At 36.0% G+C, this 16303-nt stretch overlaps 1 protein-coding gene across 1 annotated transcript in view; it reads right to left on the bottom strand.

Moving 5' to 3' along the window:
- Positions 1 to 16303, bottom strand: part of LOC125669264 (cadherin-23-like) — a 63729-nt gene that overhangs the window by 44298 nt on the left and 3128 nt on the right. Inside the window, exons 2-13 of the mRNA XM_056163833.1 lie at positions 15106 to 15178; positions 14862 to 14942; positions 10894 to 11051; positions 8790 to 8849; positions 8607 to 8696; positions 8429 to 8518; positions 8295 to 8306; positions 5979 to 6095; positions 5007 to 5132; positions 4761 to 4839; positions 4474 to 4595; positions 99 to 287 (exon numbers count right to left, since the gene is read on the bottom strand). Coding sequence (XP_056019808.1) covers positions 99 to 287; positions 4474 to 4595; positions 4761 to 4839; positions 5007 to 5132; positions 5979 to 6095; positions 8295 to 8306; positions 8429 to 8518; positions 8607 to 8696; positions 8790 to 8849; positions 10894 to 11051; positions 14862 to 14942; positions 15106 to 15151 — 1170 coding nt within the window. The 5' untranslated portion in view covers positions 15152 to 15178. The remainder of the gene's footprint in view (positions 1 to 98; positions 288 to 4473; positions 4596 to 4760; positions 4840 to 5006; positions 5133 to 5978; positions 6096 to 8294; positions 8307 to 8428; positions 8519 to 8606; positions 8697 to 8789; positions 8850 to 10893; positions 11052 to 14861; positions 14943 to 15105; positions 15179 to 16303) is intronic.

The raw sequence follows: 16303 nt of genomic DNA, 5'->3' as shown, positions 1-16303 counted from the left end.
AACAATCTTCCTTTCCTTGAATGAGAAAAACAACAATCTTACTTTGCTTAATATATAATTATGACGAATACGGAAAAAAACAGATGACACTGAAATACCTGATCAGCGTCTGAGACTGATATATCTCCAGGAATAGTGATGACGATGTCAGTCATGTCTTCCTGTACATAACCCTGGTAAACTCTTTTGTTGAATACGGGGGAGTTATCATTAACATCTCCAACGAGGAGAGTGATAGATGTCGTAGTCTGTGACGTATCACTGGGGTGATCTGTTACCTCTGTAGCCTGTAACATATAACTATCTGTACAGTATCAGATATACAGGAGCGTCCATACACTCCAATAAGTTCTACACAACAATGTGACAGTTCTCTAGAGAGTTCAGTACGGGGGAGGTTGCCATGTCATTCAGCTTTATCAATTGTGCATTTCAAAATGAACGTCATGCATTTGAATAAAAACCTAGCAAAATTATACCATCTTTTTACCTTCTTAGGCATAGCCTCCAACGAAGATTGATAATGCTGCATATGGTGTTTATATATCTCAAATGATTCGATATGCAAGTGCTTGTTCTGGGTATAGTCAGTTTTTAAATCGAGGTAAGCTACTGACAAACAAGTTGATGGTACAGGGATTTCAACAGTCTCGATTGAAGTAAGCATTTCGCAAATTCTATGGTCGTTATAACGATCTAGTTTGTCAATACAACCTCGCATTGGGTCAAATGCTGTCTGACGTGTTTCATACCGATTGTTAAGCCGTTCTTGGCACACTAATTTGACTGCGGATAACTCCGTTTACCTGATCAGGATATGGGGCTCACGGCGGGTGTGACCGGTCAACAGGGGATGCTTACTCCTCCTAGGCACCTGATCCCACCTCTGGTGTGTCCAGGGGTCCGTGTTTGCCCAACTATCTATTTTGTATTGCTTGTAGGAGTTATGAGATTGATCACTGTTCGTTATCTTCACCTTGCATAATGCTGTCTTTCTGTTCTTTTCATAGTTGTGATACATGCAAAACTTTCATCTTTATTGCGAAAAAATAGGGAAGAAGTCCGTTTTAGTAGATGCGCATAAAAATGCTTACACTGTGAAAACATCATAGCAGATACGTTTTGAAACCTCTAATAAAAATGCTTGAAAACAGTAAATTTTGTAGCCGTAAGACCGTAAATCAAAAAGGTATTCAAAGCAACGGGCTCAAAAATACTGGAATAAAAGATTGATGATGTGAGGACTAGAAAAGCAGTTTGCAACATTTTTCCAAAAAACTTCATCAGTTAGATTTCTTTCGTTTCCTCATTTTCGCCACCATTGAACAGACTTTAAAAACAAGACTTCTGTTTCCTGATGAAATATCAGAAAGGGGACCATGCAGTCTAGCCTGATGTGCTGGATAAAAAGTATCGTAGAAGAATATTTTTACATATACTCTTGCAAAGTATAGAATTCATTTCGTTAATTATCTATTTAGTCATTTCATTCCAACATTTGAAAACTAACATTATAGAAAATTTCATTGTCATTTTAAACACATGTTGCATCACCATTTTAATGTACACTATAAAACCAATGTTTTAGCACATGCACGAACAATACAAAATGAAAAAGTCATGTAATTACTAAGTTTAGGTGATTGTCAGTATTTTGTATGACCTCTCCGCGAAGAAATGCAGCCTTACAGCGCCGTCTTATGCTGCCCAATAGACGTGCAATGATCACCTGCGGAATCCGTTGCTATTCTTTCTCCAATGCAGTTTTTAGTTCCTACCTATTCTGGGGAAGTGTTGAGCAAGCTGTCCCAAGTATGCTTAGTGGGGTTGAGCTTAGGTGAAAGATTTGTTCAATACATATGCTGTATCGTTTCATTTCCAGGCTATCGTTTACACGCCATGTCCTCTGACATTACCCATTATCGTCCATAAGGATAAAAGTATTCCCCAAGCACCTGCGATGTGTTTTACAATCGGATTAAAAACCTCGTCACGATATATGTATTTCAAACCTTTCAGGGAACATTCAATGATATACAAATCAGTTATGCCCCCAAATCATCACTGAATCGGCCATGATAAGAAATGCAAACAATTGGTAAAACTTTCTCCCTTTGCCCTCCATACATGTCTTCTGCAAACATGACGACAGATGCTTGACACTCATCTGTGAGGAAAACTGATAGCCAGTGACGTTGTTGCCAATTGTTGTGTTCTGTCGGTCATTGCAGTTGATGTTCCAATTTTAGAACAGGAGGTACAACAGGTCGACACGCCTTGAATTCTACTTGAAACAAGTCTTCCATTTGTTCTCTGAAACTCAGGAGTTAGCTTTACAGCACTTTGAAAATGTATATTTGTATAATAGACCAAATAACGGTCCTCATGGGTTGTTGTGCATTTTAGACGTCGTGTTTTTGGTACTCTATGGACATTTCCCGTCTGTACGATTCCAGAGAAGAATTACGACACTCTGGAGGACAGTGAAGCTTTCTGTAAAACACCGAAGTTCTTTTCACCAGGATCTGACATCCTTACTGCTTCGGAACAATCCTTCAAATTCAAATGTGTCCCACTGCAAATAATTCAATACAGGAATCAGGAAAATATAATTTCTTGTGTTGACCACAGAGAACTCAAATTGATATTTCTTGGGACCCTTACTATCAATAATTTCTTGACGCTTCGTTTCTGGTAGAGCAACTCACCATCAAAACCAGTACACCACGCGTCTCTTTACGATGGAATCACCCGGTTTACCTGATCAGGCAACTGCTATAACCTTGCGGTCACATGGTAGGTGAAGATAACGAACAGTGATCAATCTCATAACTTCTATAAGCAATAGAAAATAGAGATTGGGCTAATACGGACCCCTGGATATACCAGAGGTGGAATCAGATACCTAGGAAAATTAATCATCCCCGGTCACAACCGCCGTAAGCCCTATAGTTTGATCAGGTAAACGAAATTATGCGTAGTCAAAATCAGTGTACCATAAACGGAATAACAATCGGTCTGAAACAAGTCAGACAGCATTTGACGTAACTATAGATTGTATTGGCAAACTAGATCATTATAACAACCATGGAATTTGCGAAATACTGACTTTAAACGAGACTGTTGAAACCCTTGCACCATCAACTTGTTTGTTAGTAGCTTGTTTCGATTTAAAAACTGATCATACGCAGAACAAGCTCTTGCGTGTCAAGTGCGTTGAGATATATAAATACCATATGCAGGTGATAATGGAATATTGCTACAAAAATATGGAAAGTTGAGGATGGAGAAACTGAAATCATCCTATTTGTCATAAAGTTCAGTTGTTAGTTCAAAGTTAATAACTATTTCAAATAAAATATCTATGTATGAAGCAGATGTGGACGGCTCTGTGGTGCATTCACTTCGAGTTTACAGTATATATTTGATATATCAAATCAACATATGTATAAAAATTATTATTGGTAATAAATGAAACGTCGTCAATGCATCTAAATGTCAATTGAAGGCGAGAACAAGAGATTTTTTTCTTCTTACATAAAATTTTTTGTATAAATTCTGTTTCATAAGAATATAAAAACAGGTCAGCTAACAAATGCCAGAATACACACGCTTGACTCTCAGTACTTTCAAAATTCTCTTCCTAAAGAACCCCCACCGCTCAAAGGTCGTAAGTGCCGAGTACAGGCCAACCTTTTGCAGCCATTCACTGGTAATGGTGACGTCTCCATTTGAGTGAACGATTCTCGAGTGTGACGTTAAACAATGTGCAATCAAATCAATCAATTGAAATTCTCTTATTGATTTATGTTGTATGGTGGCATATTTCTCCCCCTACAAGCAAGGTAATTTAGACCAACATGCAAGATGATTGTATTGGCATGCAAGTTACCAATTCTTTTTAGAAAATGTATTTTTGATATTGGTAAATTTACTTTCTAACACCAATATCCCACATCCGACATGCAAGATGCATCATAATTATGTCGGCATTTGACTTATGTCGAAATACGAGTTGATTAATTTTACACGCAAGGTATTTATGTCAACATACAAGATAATTATGTTGAAATACGACTTATTTATATCAACATGCAACATTTCAAGTAAAAATAAGTGCATGTATCATGTCCACGTAAGTATGTTGCCTATCGACTTAACTCACATGATGACTTACATAAGTCGCATGATAATATTATTATTATTATGTTGACATAATCATCGTCAATATAAATAAGCAACTAGCTCGATAGAAGACTGGCATAAACATACAATAAATACACATTATTCGGAAGCCTGACATATACATTCAGTAAATACACAATATTCTGAATCCTGACTGATTATACAGTAAATACACATTATTCTGAATCCTGACATGATTATACTGTATATGCACATTATTCTGAAGCCTGAGATAAATGGACATCATGCTGAAGGTTGATATTAAAGTCAATAACAAAAACTTCTTACTGTTACATTCATTAAACAAACTCCATGATGATCTTTGATAGTTCCTTGATCCCTATCCATCGTCTTGTTAATGCTGACTACACCAGAAGAGGGATTTATATGAATATAGCTTTGGCAGTTTCCTGTGTGAGATATACAATGTGCCCGTGGAGAACCTTTGTTTTCAATCTTGAACATAAACCAATTTGTATTGATGAAAATTGTAAATAAATTATTATACAAGATGAACATACAAACAAGGATGTGTTGTTGAAATCGAAAGAGAACCCGTGGTTTGAATGCATTACCTGATATGCTATATGATACATTGTTGGGTGTACCAGTGTCGCCATCAAGAGCAAAGACTCGATGAAAAATAATGGTCCCCTGAAAAGGATGGTGTCGTTAAAGACATTTCAGACTACAAGGTTGTGTTTTACCTTCAGTATTTTATCACCAGTCACGATTATTGCAAAAACGAGCGTTCTTCCACTCTAACTTATTGCGTAGAGGAAAGGATGAGGGTTTATTGTGATATGGTGTATCGAATTTACCACGGGAGAATCTTCCATAATATCAGCCATGTACGGTAGTCCCTGGAAAATTGGTGGTGTATCTTGTACATCCAATATCGTGATAAGAAGGTCTGCGGAATTGTTCAGCTGGGGGTTACCACCATCCTACCAAGTATAAGCCACAATCAATAAGTGTCAAGTACAAGTGATGTACAGGAAAACATGCGTGTGAATATCTTAATAACGACTGAAAAAAATGACACACAGTATAGGAATTATTTATCTTAATTACGACTGGCAAATTGACAAACAATATGTGAATTATTTATCTTAATTACGACTGACAAACTAACAAACAATATAGGATTATTTATCTTAATTACGACTGACAAACTGACAAACAATATAGGAATTATTCATCTTAATTACGACTGACAAACTGACAAACAGTATAGGATTATTTATCTTAATTACGACTGACAAACTGACAAACAATATAGGAAGTATTTATCTTAATTACGACTGACAAACTGACAAACAGTATAGGATTATTTATCTTAATTACGACTGACAAACTGACAAACAATATAGGAAGTATTTATCTTAATTACGACCGACAAACTGACAAACAATATAGGAATTATTTATCTTAATTACGACTGACAAACAATATAGGAATTATTTATCTTAATTACGACTGACAAACTGACAAACACTATAGGAAGTATTATCCTAGCGGCATATAAAGTATACGTGATGTGTATTGTAATATTTGACTGATTTGAGTAGGGCTTTTTTATTATAAGTAATAGGTAGGCTATAGTTTGAAAATATGTCGATATCACTTTCATTTGAACTCTGTGTAATCATCATTGACTGTAAAATTCTTATCAATAGCAATTTCTTTATTGAAATTAAGTAAAATTTATCAAGGCAAGGTAAAATTATCTTGAACATTATTACATGGAAATTGTAACAGAGCGGACTACAGACACATAAGAGTTGTCTTACCTTTGCAATCACTTTGTATTGATAGAAAGTTAATGTCTCGTAATCCAGAGCTTTCTTTAGATAAAGTTTTCCGGATTTTTCACGAATACCAAATGTGTCGTCGTAAAGTGCTGAAGCCTTGATAAAACCGAAATTAGTATCAATTATTATCACTGAAAAATATAGGAATGGACACACTAAAGTAAATCATGAAGAAGAAGCTGACATCCAAAATACCGTATTACCTTCTTTGCATATTTTAAATTAAGCTACAGAAATATAAAAAACAAAATGTGTTTGTGAAACACAAATGCCCCCGATAATGGCCAATTCCGAAGATGCCCAAGGTCACAAGGGCAAATATCTTGGTAACAGTAGAAAGATCTTGTCAAAAGAAATGCTCATGTACAATATGCAAGTGCTAATATTTACCATTTAGAAGTTATGACCAATGTAAAAAAAAAATTAAAGTAGGTCAAATGTCAAGGTCAAAAGGTTCAATACCAACGGAAAGATCTTTTAACAAGGAATACTCATGTGAAATATCAAAGCTCTACCTCTTACTGTTCAAAAGGTATTAGCAAGGTTAAATTTTTCAAAAAGTAGGTCAAACTATAAGGTCAAGGTCACAGGGTCAGAAATGTTAGTACCCACGGAAAGGTATTGTCACAAGGAATACTCATGTGAAATATCAAAGCTCTATCACTTACTGTTCAAAAGTTATTAGCAAGGTTAAAGTTTCAGACAGAATGACAGAATCACAAAATGACAGAATGACAGACAGAAGAAAAACAAAATGCCCCCGATCTTCGATCTCGAGGTCAAGGGTCAAGATTATATGAAGTCATGAAGGTACTCGACACATCGTCTCATGGTGATACACCTGTGTTCCAAATATGGTATGCCTAAGTCAAAGAACAAAGAAGTTATGGCCCGGACACGAATCTGCACAGACAGACAGACAGACGGACGGACGGACGAACGGACAGACAGACAGAGTGATTCCTATATACCCCCAGAACTTCGTTCGGGGGGGGGGGGGTATAATAACACGTGGGTTTTGCGAATAAAATCATTATAATTACCAATAATTCCACACGACTGACAAACTAAAACTAATGACAAAATTACTACATGGCGAGTTTGATTTGACTGCGGTCGCGATACTGAATGGCGGTAAGATAACGAAAAATGACTATCTCATAAATTATATCAAGCAAACAAAATAGAGAGTAGGGCAAACACGGACCCCTGGATATACCAGAGGTGGGATTAGGTTCCTAGGAGGACTAAGTATTCCATGTTGGCTCTTGACATCCGCCGTGAGCCCTATACATGTATCTCGATCAGGTAAACGGAACAATACGTGTAGTCAAAATGAGCATGAGTCTGCTAATGTGAACAGAGAAACATTACAGAGCTGCAATCATGTCTGCGAGTGTGAATATTTCGCTCTGATGATAAAATTATTTAGGAACCTGCAAGTGTTTTATTTCATTTCATTTCTTATCTCTATGGTAATAATCAAATTTGTACCATGAATAAATATCAATATTCACATTCTCTGTGACTTGAAATTTGTCTTTCTCATAACAAATTCATTATAAATTGTAAAAAATAAAATAAAATAATGATTCAAAATACGAATCTGCCATGAAACAGGAACTCTTTTATTCTTTTGCAAAGTAGAATGTCTTATCTGTGTAATACGGAAGAGAATTACCCACAGGTGTGTATTAGAACGTTTAATGACTAACCTAGGCCAAACCAAAATGTATGTGTGTTTCCGGTTTCCCGGCCCTACCTATATATACACGTTGTTTTTGGCTATATTTAGATCTAAAACTTCATAGTTATTTCGGATTTCAAACAATTCGGTTGAGCATCACTGAAGAGACATTATTTGTCGCATGCGCATCTGGTGCATCAAAATCGGTACCGTATAAGTTTTACATACATTGATATTACACATGAATGAAAAAAATCCAGAATTTTCAAACTGGAATTATTTTCTTTTCACGTTTTAGTTTCTCTGATTTACATTTTGACAACTATTGGTCGTCAAAATGTTTAAAAAGTATTTGTAAAGTATAGAAACCTGAATTCAAAGCTTATTAAAATCTACAGATTTCAAATAAAATGTATTTAATGAAATAAAAAGTTTTACCTATCCTACCTATTTTGGGGAAGTGAAATGCATGTAAAAACACATATATTTTATTTTGGTCTTAGGAAGAAATAATAAGATCGCACGATTAAAAATCAAGGTTTGAATTCTTACTTAATTTATTTTACTATTTCGAGAGTACAATATTCTTATAAATATGGTCCACTCACCTGTCCAGCGGGCTGCAAACAGAACAAACGCCATATAGTAGTTTTATGTAACAATGGACAAATATACAGATACTCCGTTTGAAACTATCGGATTCCATTTGAATTATAAAGCACAACATATTTCATGTCATCACCTGTATAGAATAGGAGACAGATCCCCCCGGTCCATTATCACTGTCTGTAGCATATATATTGGCATTGATGTCAGAAGACAGAGTGTGGTTCTGGAAATATTAATTATCATTATAGGTTGTCTTTTGAAAGTACTCTTTACGTTATTTTAAACTGTAATACTAATCATTCTAAGTGTACCTCTGGAACTTTCACCCGGTAGGCCTGATTTGAGAACATAGGTTTTTCGTCATTCACATCAGTCACGAACAGGGTTACCTCCAGTGAAGACTACAAGGTTAGAAACTGCATCTTATATCTTTATTACGACTATGTGTGTTGAGATCAGCTGCGTTTCAATCCCTTAGTCAACCTAGATCTTACCGCCGGGGCATCTTTACTGCTGCTTGTAGCAATGAAGGTCATCGTATGGCTTGACTTGACCTGTAAAAATGAATGTTTATTTCTGCATCTAGATTTGTCTGTTCAATGTTAACGATGTTGCAAAAAGTGAGATAATCAAACTTTTTGTACTAGTTAACCACATTTGTAATGTGTTTTATTTTAACTTGAAAACATGCTTGATTTTGTCCTGTACAGTTTCAAACAAAGAAACTGAAATGCATTTTGAAGGGGGCAGTTTGTTTCGTGGAGGTGGAATGAAATGACTCTTTGTAATTTGTCGGTCGATCTGATTGATTGTCTTTATTGTTTAACGCCCCTCTCGAGCTCGAGAATCTTTCACTCATATGGATGCAAGGTAAAGATAACGAACAGTGATCAATCTCATAACTCCTACAAGCAATACAAAATAGATAGTTGGGCAAACACGGACCCCTGGACACACCAGAGGTGGGATCAGGTGCCGAGGAGGAGTAAGCATCCCCTGTTGACCGGTCACACACGCCGTGAGCCCCATATCCTGATCAGGTAAACGGAGTTATCCGCAGTCAAAATCAGTGTGCCACGAACGGCTTAACAATCGGTATGAAACACGTCATACAGCATTTGACCCAATGCGAGGTTGTACTGACGAACTAGATCGTTATAGCGACCATAGAATTTGCGAAATGCTGACTTCAATCGAGATTATTGAAATCCCTGTACCATCAACTTGTCTGTCAGTAGCTTACCTCGATTTAAAAACTGACTATACCCAGAACAAGCTCTTGCATATCGAATTAGTTGTGATATATAAACACCATATGCAGGTGATAATGGAATATTGCTACATAAATGTGGGAAGTTGACGATGGAGAAGCTGAAATCATCCCGTTTGTCATATGATTTTAACACATTATGTTAATTGTGGATATTTTGATCGTGACTTATTATGAATATCCTGTGTAATGTTTCCTGCTGAAATTCATAGGGAATTGAAATCTATTTTTAATTATTTCTATCTGGAAAATTATACTGAAGGTAGATATAGCGATAAATACCTGAATTTCGATTCAGTTTTGCTATTCTTTTCATTTGATTACGCTATATCAATTAATGTGCAAGAAAAATGACAATCTATATATAAGTCTTTATTTGATTTATCACGAAGAGAGGTGTAATGAAAATGTTGAGATTTACTAAGCACAAAGGTGTGACCGGACGATAGGGGATGCAATATTCATCCTAGGCATCTGATCCTACCTCTGGTATATCCAGGGGTCCGTTTTTGCCCAACTCTGTTTTGTTTTGCTTATAGGAGTTATGAGATTTGTCATTATTCGTTATATTCACCTTTCAAAAAGCTATTTCCCCTAAACATTTAAATCACTGTAACGATGCGGAAAATGTCTGACAGAAATTGATCTTTTCTAAATTCCATTAATTTTTCTGATAAATATGTTTATATATATAGTTTGTTATCTAATGTACATTGTAAGTATCGGTTGCCTAAATATTTGTATTGGTTATTGATATCCTACTCGACATGAAGCAACTATATAGTCATACATAGAACAATGAAGTTTATTTTCTTGTATGTTTGCCCAACTCTCTATTTTGTTATTTCTTATGAAGGCGAAGATAACGAACAGTGATTAATCTCATAACTCCTATATTAAGCAATACAAAATAGAGAGTTGGGCAAACACGGACCCCTGGACACACCAGAGGTGGGATCAGGTGTCTAGGAGGAGTAAGCATCCCCTGTCGACCGGTCACACCCGCCGTGAGCCTTATATCCTGATCAGGTATATCCTTTTAGGAATTATGAAATTGATCATTATTCGTCATCTTTGCCTTTCCTATGAGACGACTAAGTGTGAGATTTTATAGTAAAGAGAAACAACCAATTCGTATATATATTTGTATATCTTAATACGAACGTTATAAAGTAGTTCATTAGAATAATTTGAATTATGTCGCCTTAACTTTGATGTATTACAACTGCTTCTAACACATAACACTTTAATATGTACATAACGTAGTTTCGCTGAACCATTCTGCAATCTAATTATGCAAAATAAGTAAATTTTCAATGATACTTCACCTCTCTATCTAGCTTCGTTTTCAGAAGAACATCCCCTGTTACACTATGTCCGCTTGTCGTCTGTCTGATATTTACAAGTTGACTGGTTTGTCCCGTCGCCATAATGTCAACAGTTCCACCGTTCCTGTCATCAGCAGTGATCGTGAAAAGTAACGCACCTATTGGTCAAATAACGTTATAGCGTAAAATAAAGCAAAAGCACTGAAAGTTATTGGCAACACTATGGGTGTGAATTCTGGCATTTACATGAAATATGGAGTTACTTCGACAACATTAACAAGGTGTTTACTAGCAGTTCTGAATGTGCAATTCATCATAACCTTGGTGAAAGGAAAATACAAGATCGTGTACGCTTGTGCGGACACAGACGTTTCCATGAGTTCACTTTCTGTAAAGCTGTAAGACTGGATCTAGTCAGACAGCTAAATGGCTAATGGCAGTGGCTGTAAAACTGAATTGACGTCAGAGATTAGGGACTACTTCGACTGACAAACCCGATGAATTGAACATATCGAGTAAACCTATAACACCACACAAGTATGACCTTATAACCTTACCCGATCACACCTGTGTCTAACCAACATGTCATAAAATAGTGTGCGTTACAGTGATGGCTATAAACAGGGTAGGCGTGTCTAATTATTCAGTTTTAGTTCTTATGGTTCATTTCTTGAGAAAGAGTTTTCACAGAAATAGCTGAAAATTTATTTGGAATTTCTACTACCCGTTCACATAGTAATACGTTGTAATTCTCGGTGTCGAATTAACCAAGGCTTGTATAAATTAGATCTATTGCAAATCAGTTTGCTGATGTGCATGATTTGTATTTGTATGAACCTGAGTAGGCCTGTGCTGCACATTTCACATATCGTATTGGGAGATACCAGTTGAGGCAGATAGATTTGTTTTCAAAGTCCGTTACTAAACAATTGCTGACTAGAATTGATATAAATCGATAATATATAGATGAAGGGGTTGGTGGGAGAACGGACGGGCAAATATTAAAGGCTTTGCATAAATTATTCCTTGTAAGAATACAAAATTAGGTCATCTGTTAAAGGAACTCAACTTTTGCACATGTTAATACCAACAGATCTTGGGAATACCTGATCTCCTAACACTACATAAATATTGTCAATGAAGAACCCCAAGCTATTTTCAATATCAACTTCATAGTAATTGTGCGTAGAATCATAATAGAGTTTAACGAATTGTTTTGGATGGCTGATTAGAAGTGAATATTTTCTAGTTCCATTTTAATCATGTGATGTGAATATTTCCTACTTAGAGGGGAATATTTCCTAGTTCCAGTTTCATCATGAGATGTGAATATTTCCTACTTAGAGGTGAATATTTCCTAGTTTCAGTTTCATCATGTGATGTGAATATTTCCTACTTAGAGGGGAATATTTTCTAGTTTCAGTTTTATCATGTGACGTGAATATTTCCTACGTAGAGGTGAATATTTTCTAGTTCCATTTTCATCATGAGATGTGAATATTTCCTACTTAGAGGTGAATATTTTCTAGTTCCAGTCTTATTTTTTGACGTGAATATTTCCTACTTCCAGTTTTTGTTAAAGAAACGCTGTATATGATGTCAAATAGCATAGTCTTTTATTCATCATATGAAAGTGTTGAAAAGTCGTACATTTTTATGTTGTCGATTTGGGAAAAGTTTCGTGATTTCGAAATTACTAAGCGTTCTTCGAAATTCCCGTTTGATTTACACCATTTCGCATATAAGTTGTGGTAAAAATGTCTAATGAAAAGGTGAAGATAACAAACAGTGATTAATCTCATACATCCCCTAGAGAATATAAAATGAAGAGTAGGGGAATTACGGACCTTTCGATATCAAAGAGTTAGGATCAGGTGCCAAGGAGGAGCAAGCCCTGTTAAGAGGTCACACCCACTGTGAGTCCTACATCTTGTTCGGGTAAACGAAGTAATCAGTAGTCAAAATCGACGCTCAAAGAGCAGCCTCAATTGGTATGAAACATGTAAGACAGAATTTCACCCAATGACATGTATTTATGAAAGGTGAATATAACGAACAGTGATCAATCTCATAACTCCTACAAGCAATACCAAATAGATAGTTGGGCAAACACGGACCCCTGGACACACCAGAGGTGGGATCAGGTGCCTAGGAGGAGTAAGCATCCCCTGTTGACCGGTCACACCCGCCGTGAGCCCCATATCCTGATCAGGTAAACGGAGTTATCCGCAGTCAAAATCAGTGTGCCAAGAACGGCTTAACAATCGGTATGAAACACGTCATACAGCACTTGACCCAATGCGAGGTTGTATTGACGAACTAGATCGTTATAGCGACCATAGAATTTGCGAAATACTGACTTCAATCGAGACTGTTGAAATCCCTGTACCATCAACTTGTTTGTCAGTAGCTTACCTCGATTTAAAAACTGACTATACCCAGAACAAGCTCTTGCATATCGAATCAGTTGAGATATATAAACACCATATGCAGGTGATAATGGAATATTGCTACATAAATGTGGGAAGTTGACGATGGAGAAGCTGAAATAATCCCGTTTGTCATACAGTTGAGTTGTCAGTTTGCCGTTAATGTCTACTTTCAATAAAATATCTAAGTATGAAGCAAAAGTGGACGACTCTGTGGTGTCCTTTATTTTGAGCTCACAGGGATATATCAAATCGACATATGAATGAAAGCTATCATTGTTAATAGACAAAACGTCATCGATATATCTAAAAGTCGAATTGAAGGTCACAGCGAGAGATTTTTTCTTCTCACATAGAAGTTTTTGAATAAATTCTGCTTCATATGAATATAAAAACAGGTCAGCTAACAAAGGAGCACAATTCGTGCCCATGGGAATTCCAACAGACTGTTGGAAGACCTGATCACCAAAGACCACGTAGATATTGTCAATGAGGAACTCTAGCATATTTTTTATTTCAACTTCAGAGTACTTGTGCGTGGAATCAGAGTGGTGTTTAACAAAGTAAGTTTTTGAATGACTGATCACTAGATATGAATATTTCCGTTTTCCGTTTTTGTTGAAGAAGCAACTGTCTATGATGTCAAAAAGTCTAGTCTTTAATTTATCGTGAGGAATGGTCGTGTATAGTGTTGAAACGTCATAGGTTTTAATGCTATTGATTTGGGAAAAATTCTGTGATTTCAAGTTTACTAAAAGTTCTTTAGAATTTTTTAGAATTCACATTTGATTAACACCACTTCTGGCATATGCAGTCGCACAGAAGTTTGAAGTTTCTCCTTCACAGCTGTTAACATTTTCGTGAGGAGCAAAAATAGGGGCTTGGTAGAGCACTTACTGGATCCAGCAATGCATCTTTGTTTGTAAGGGTTTTTATGTAGTTTAGGAATCCTGTATAGGTACGGTAACTCATATTCATTCGACCCGTTGACTGGAATATCAAATGTGTCTAAAAATCAGTTGAGAGATATAAACACCATATGCAAGTGATAATGGAATACTGTTACATGAATATGGGAAGTTTACGATGGCGAAGCTGAAATCATTGCGTTTGTCATAAAGTTGAATTGTTAATTTGCCATTAATATCTATTTTCAATAAAATGTATATAAGTTTGAAGCAGAGGTGGACGAGTCTGTGGTATTTTTTATTTCGAGCTCGCAGGGATATATCGAATCGACATATGAATGAAAGTTATTATTAATAGATAAAACGTCGTCAATATATCTAATGGTCAAATTGAAGGCCACAGCAAGATATTTGATGTTTCTTTTACATGTTTAACATTTTCGTGTGGAGTAAAGATAAGGGAATGTAGAAAATTTCTGGATCCTGCAATGCATCTTTGCTTTTGCATTGAAGTTTTAGAATCAAGTATAGGAACGGTATCTCAGATACAGTCGTGTCACCATTCACTGGGATGAATTGTGTTTAAAACTGAAAATTGTCGTCTCTTTGATATTGGAAATAAACCACGCACCTATAGAAGCACTCTCACTGGCCTGTTGGATGGTACTGTCTACACTGATCCGCGGAGGATAGTCGGAAGCAAGTGTGTTACCTATATCAATAGAACATTACCTATAATGATAACAATATATCCATATACATATTATACATAAGCATTGATCAGATAAAAATACGACTTTTAAAATAGATAAATTCAAATTAAGCATTTTTTCTTTACATGCATTGTTCACAGAGAAGAAAACTCTAATACTTACATATAAACACTAAGACAACATATATTGTTAGGTTTAGTTTGGCCATCCCGAGCTGATCAGACGATGGAAACCTCTGGAAATGATATACAGATAACAGGTACTCGACGTTTTAAATATCTAGGCCTAAAATAATGTCTTCCTGTAAACAAACTATTCAAAAGGTATATCATGCCGCCATATTAGTATTCTTTTTAGCCAGCTACATCGGTTGCAATTTTGGCGAAAGTTCAATTTCATATGATAATTAGACCTCTTCCCTGTCAAGGTCTTACCTCTCGCATCGTCATGGTGAACTTGAAATAAAGTCCATTTTAATTATACATGACCGTCAAATATTGTCTGTTGTTTCTCAAATGCGACAAAACAGATGTGAGATCAGGTGGTTTAGAGAAGTAAGTATCCCCTGTCGACCGGTCACACACCACTGTGACGCCTATATCTTGATCAGATCATTATAACGACCATAGAATTTGCAAAATCCTTTTCTTTAAAAGAGATTTTTGAAACCACTAAAACATCAACTTGTTTGTCAGTAGCCTGTCTCATTTTAAAAATTGATCATACGCAGAAGAAGCTCGTGCGTATAGAATCAGTCGAGAGATAGAAAAACCATATGCAGCTGATAATGGATCATTGCCACAAAAAATCATATGGGAAGTTGAGATTGGAGAAGCTGAAATTATCCTATTTGTCGTAAAGTTGAGTTGTTAATATCATACTAGTAGTTAGTAGATAAAATTATTATTATTATATTCATTTATAAAGCGCAAAATTACCTATAGTTTCTATTCACTGTACAGTGTTTGTGCTAATAATCATTGATAATATACTAGTAAAAGACCTGCAAGAGCTATAAAGAAAATGATAAAACAATAGAAAGAATTAAAATAAAACATGGTAGTAAAATGACGAAATGGTTGACAAGATACAATTGGCATACAGGTATTCGTATGCTGGATCAAAATTCAGTTTGCAAGAGCTTGCACATGGAATCCTTGATGTTCCACTGAATTTTACATTCACAGGGCATATTCACGCTTGAACAAGAGTGTTTTAGGTTCTTGTGGAATGTTCCATGTGCTTCAAGCTCTCGAAGTTCCAGTGGCAGTTTATTCCACAATTGTGCACCTAGTGTTTTTATGGCTCTTGTACCGTATTTGTTTGATGACTTCTTCACTACCAGTTTCCATTGGTCAGA

The sequence above is a fragment of the Ostrea edulis genome, chromosome 4 (genome assembly GCF_947568905.1).
Source record: "Ostrea edulis chromosome 4, xbOstEdul1.1, whole genome shotgun sequence".
NCBI classification, from domain to species: Eukaryota; Metazoa; Mollusca; class Bivalvia; order Ostreida; family Ostreidae; genus Ostrea; species Ostrea edulis.
Note: the sequence above shows the minus strand (reverse complement) of the source record. Positions and strands in the feature narration are given on the sequence as shown.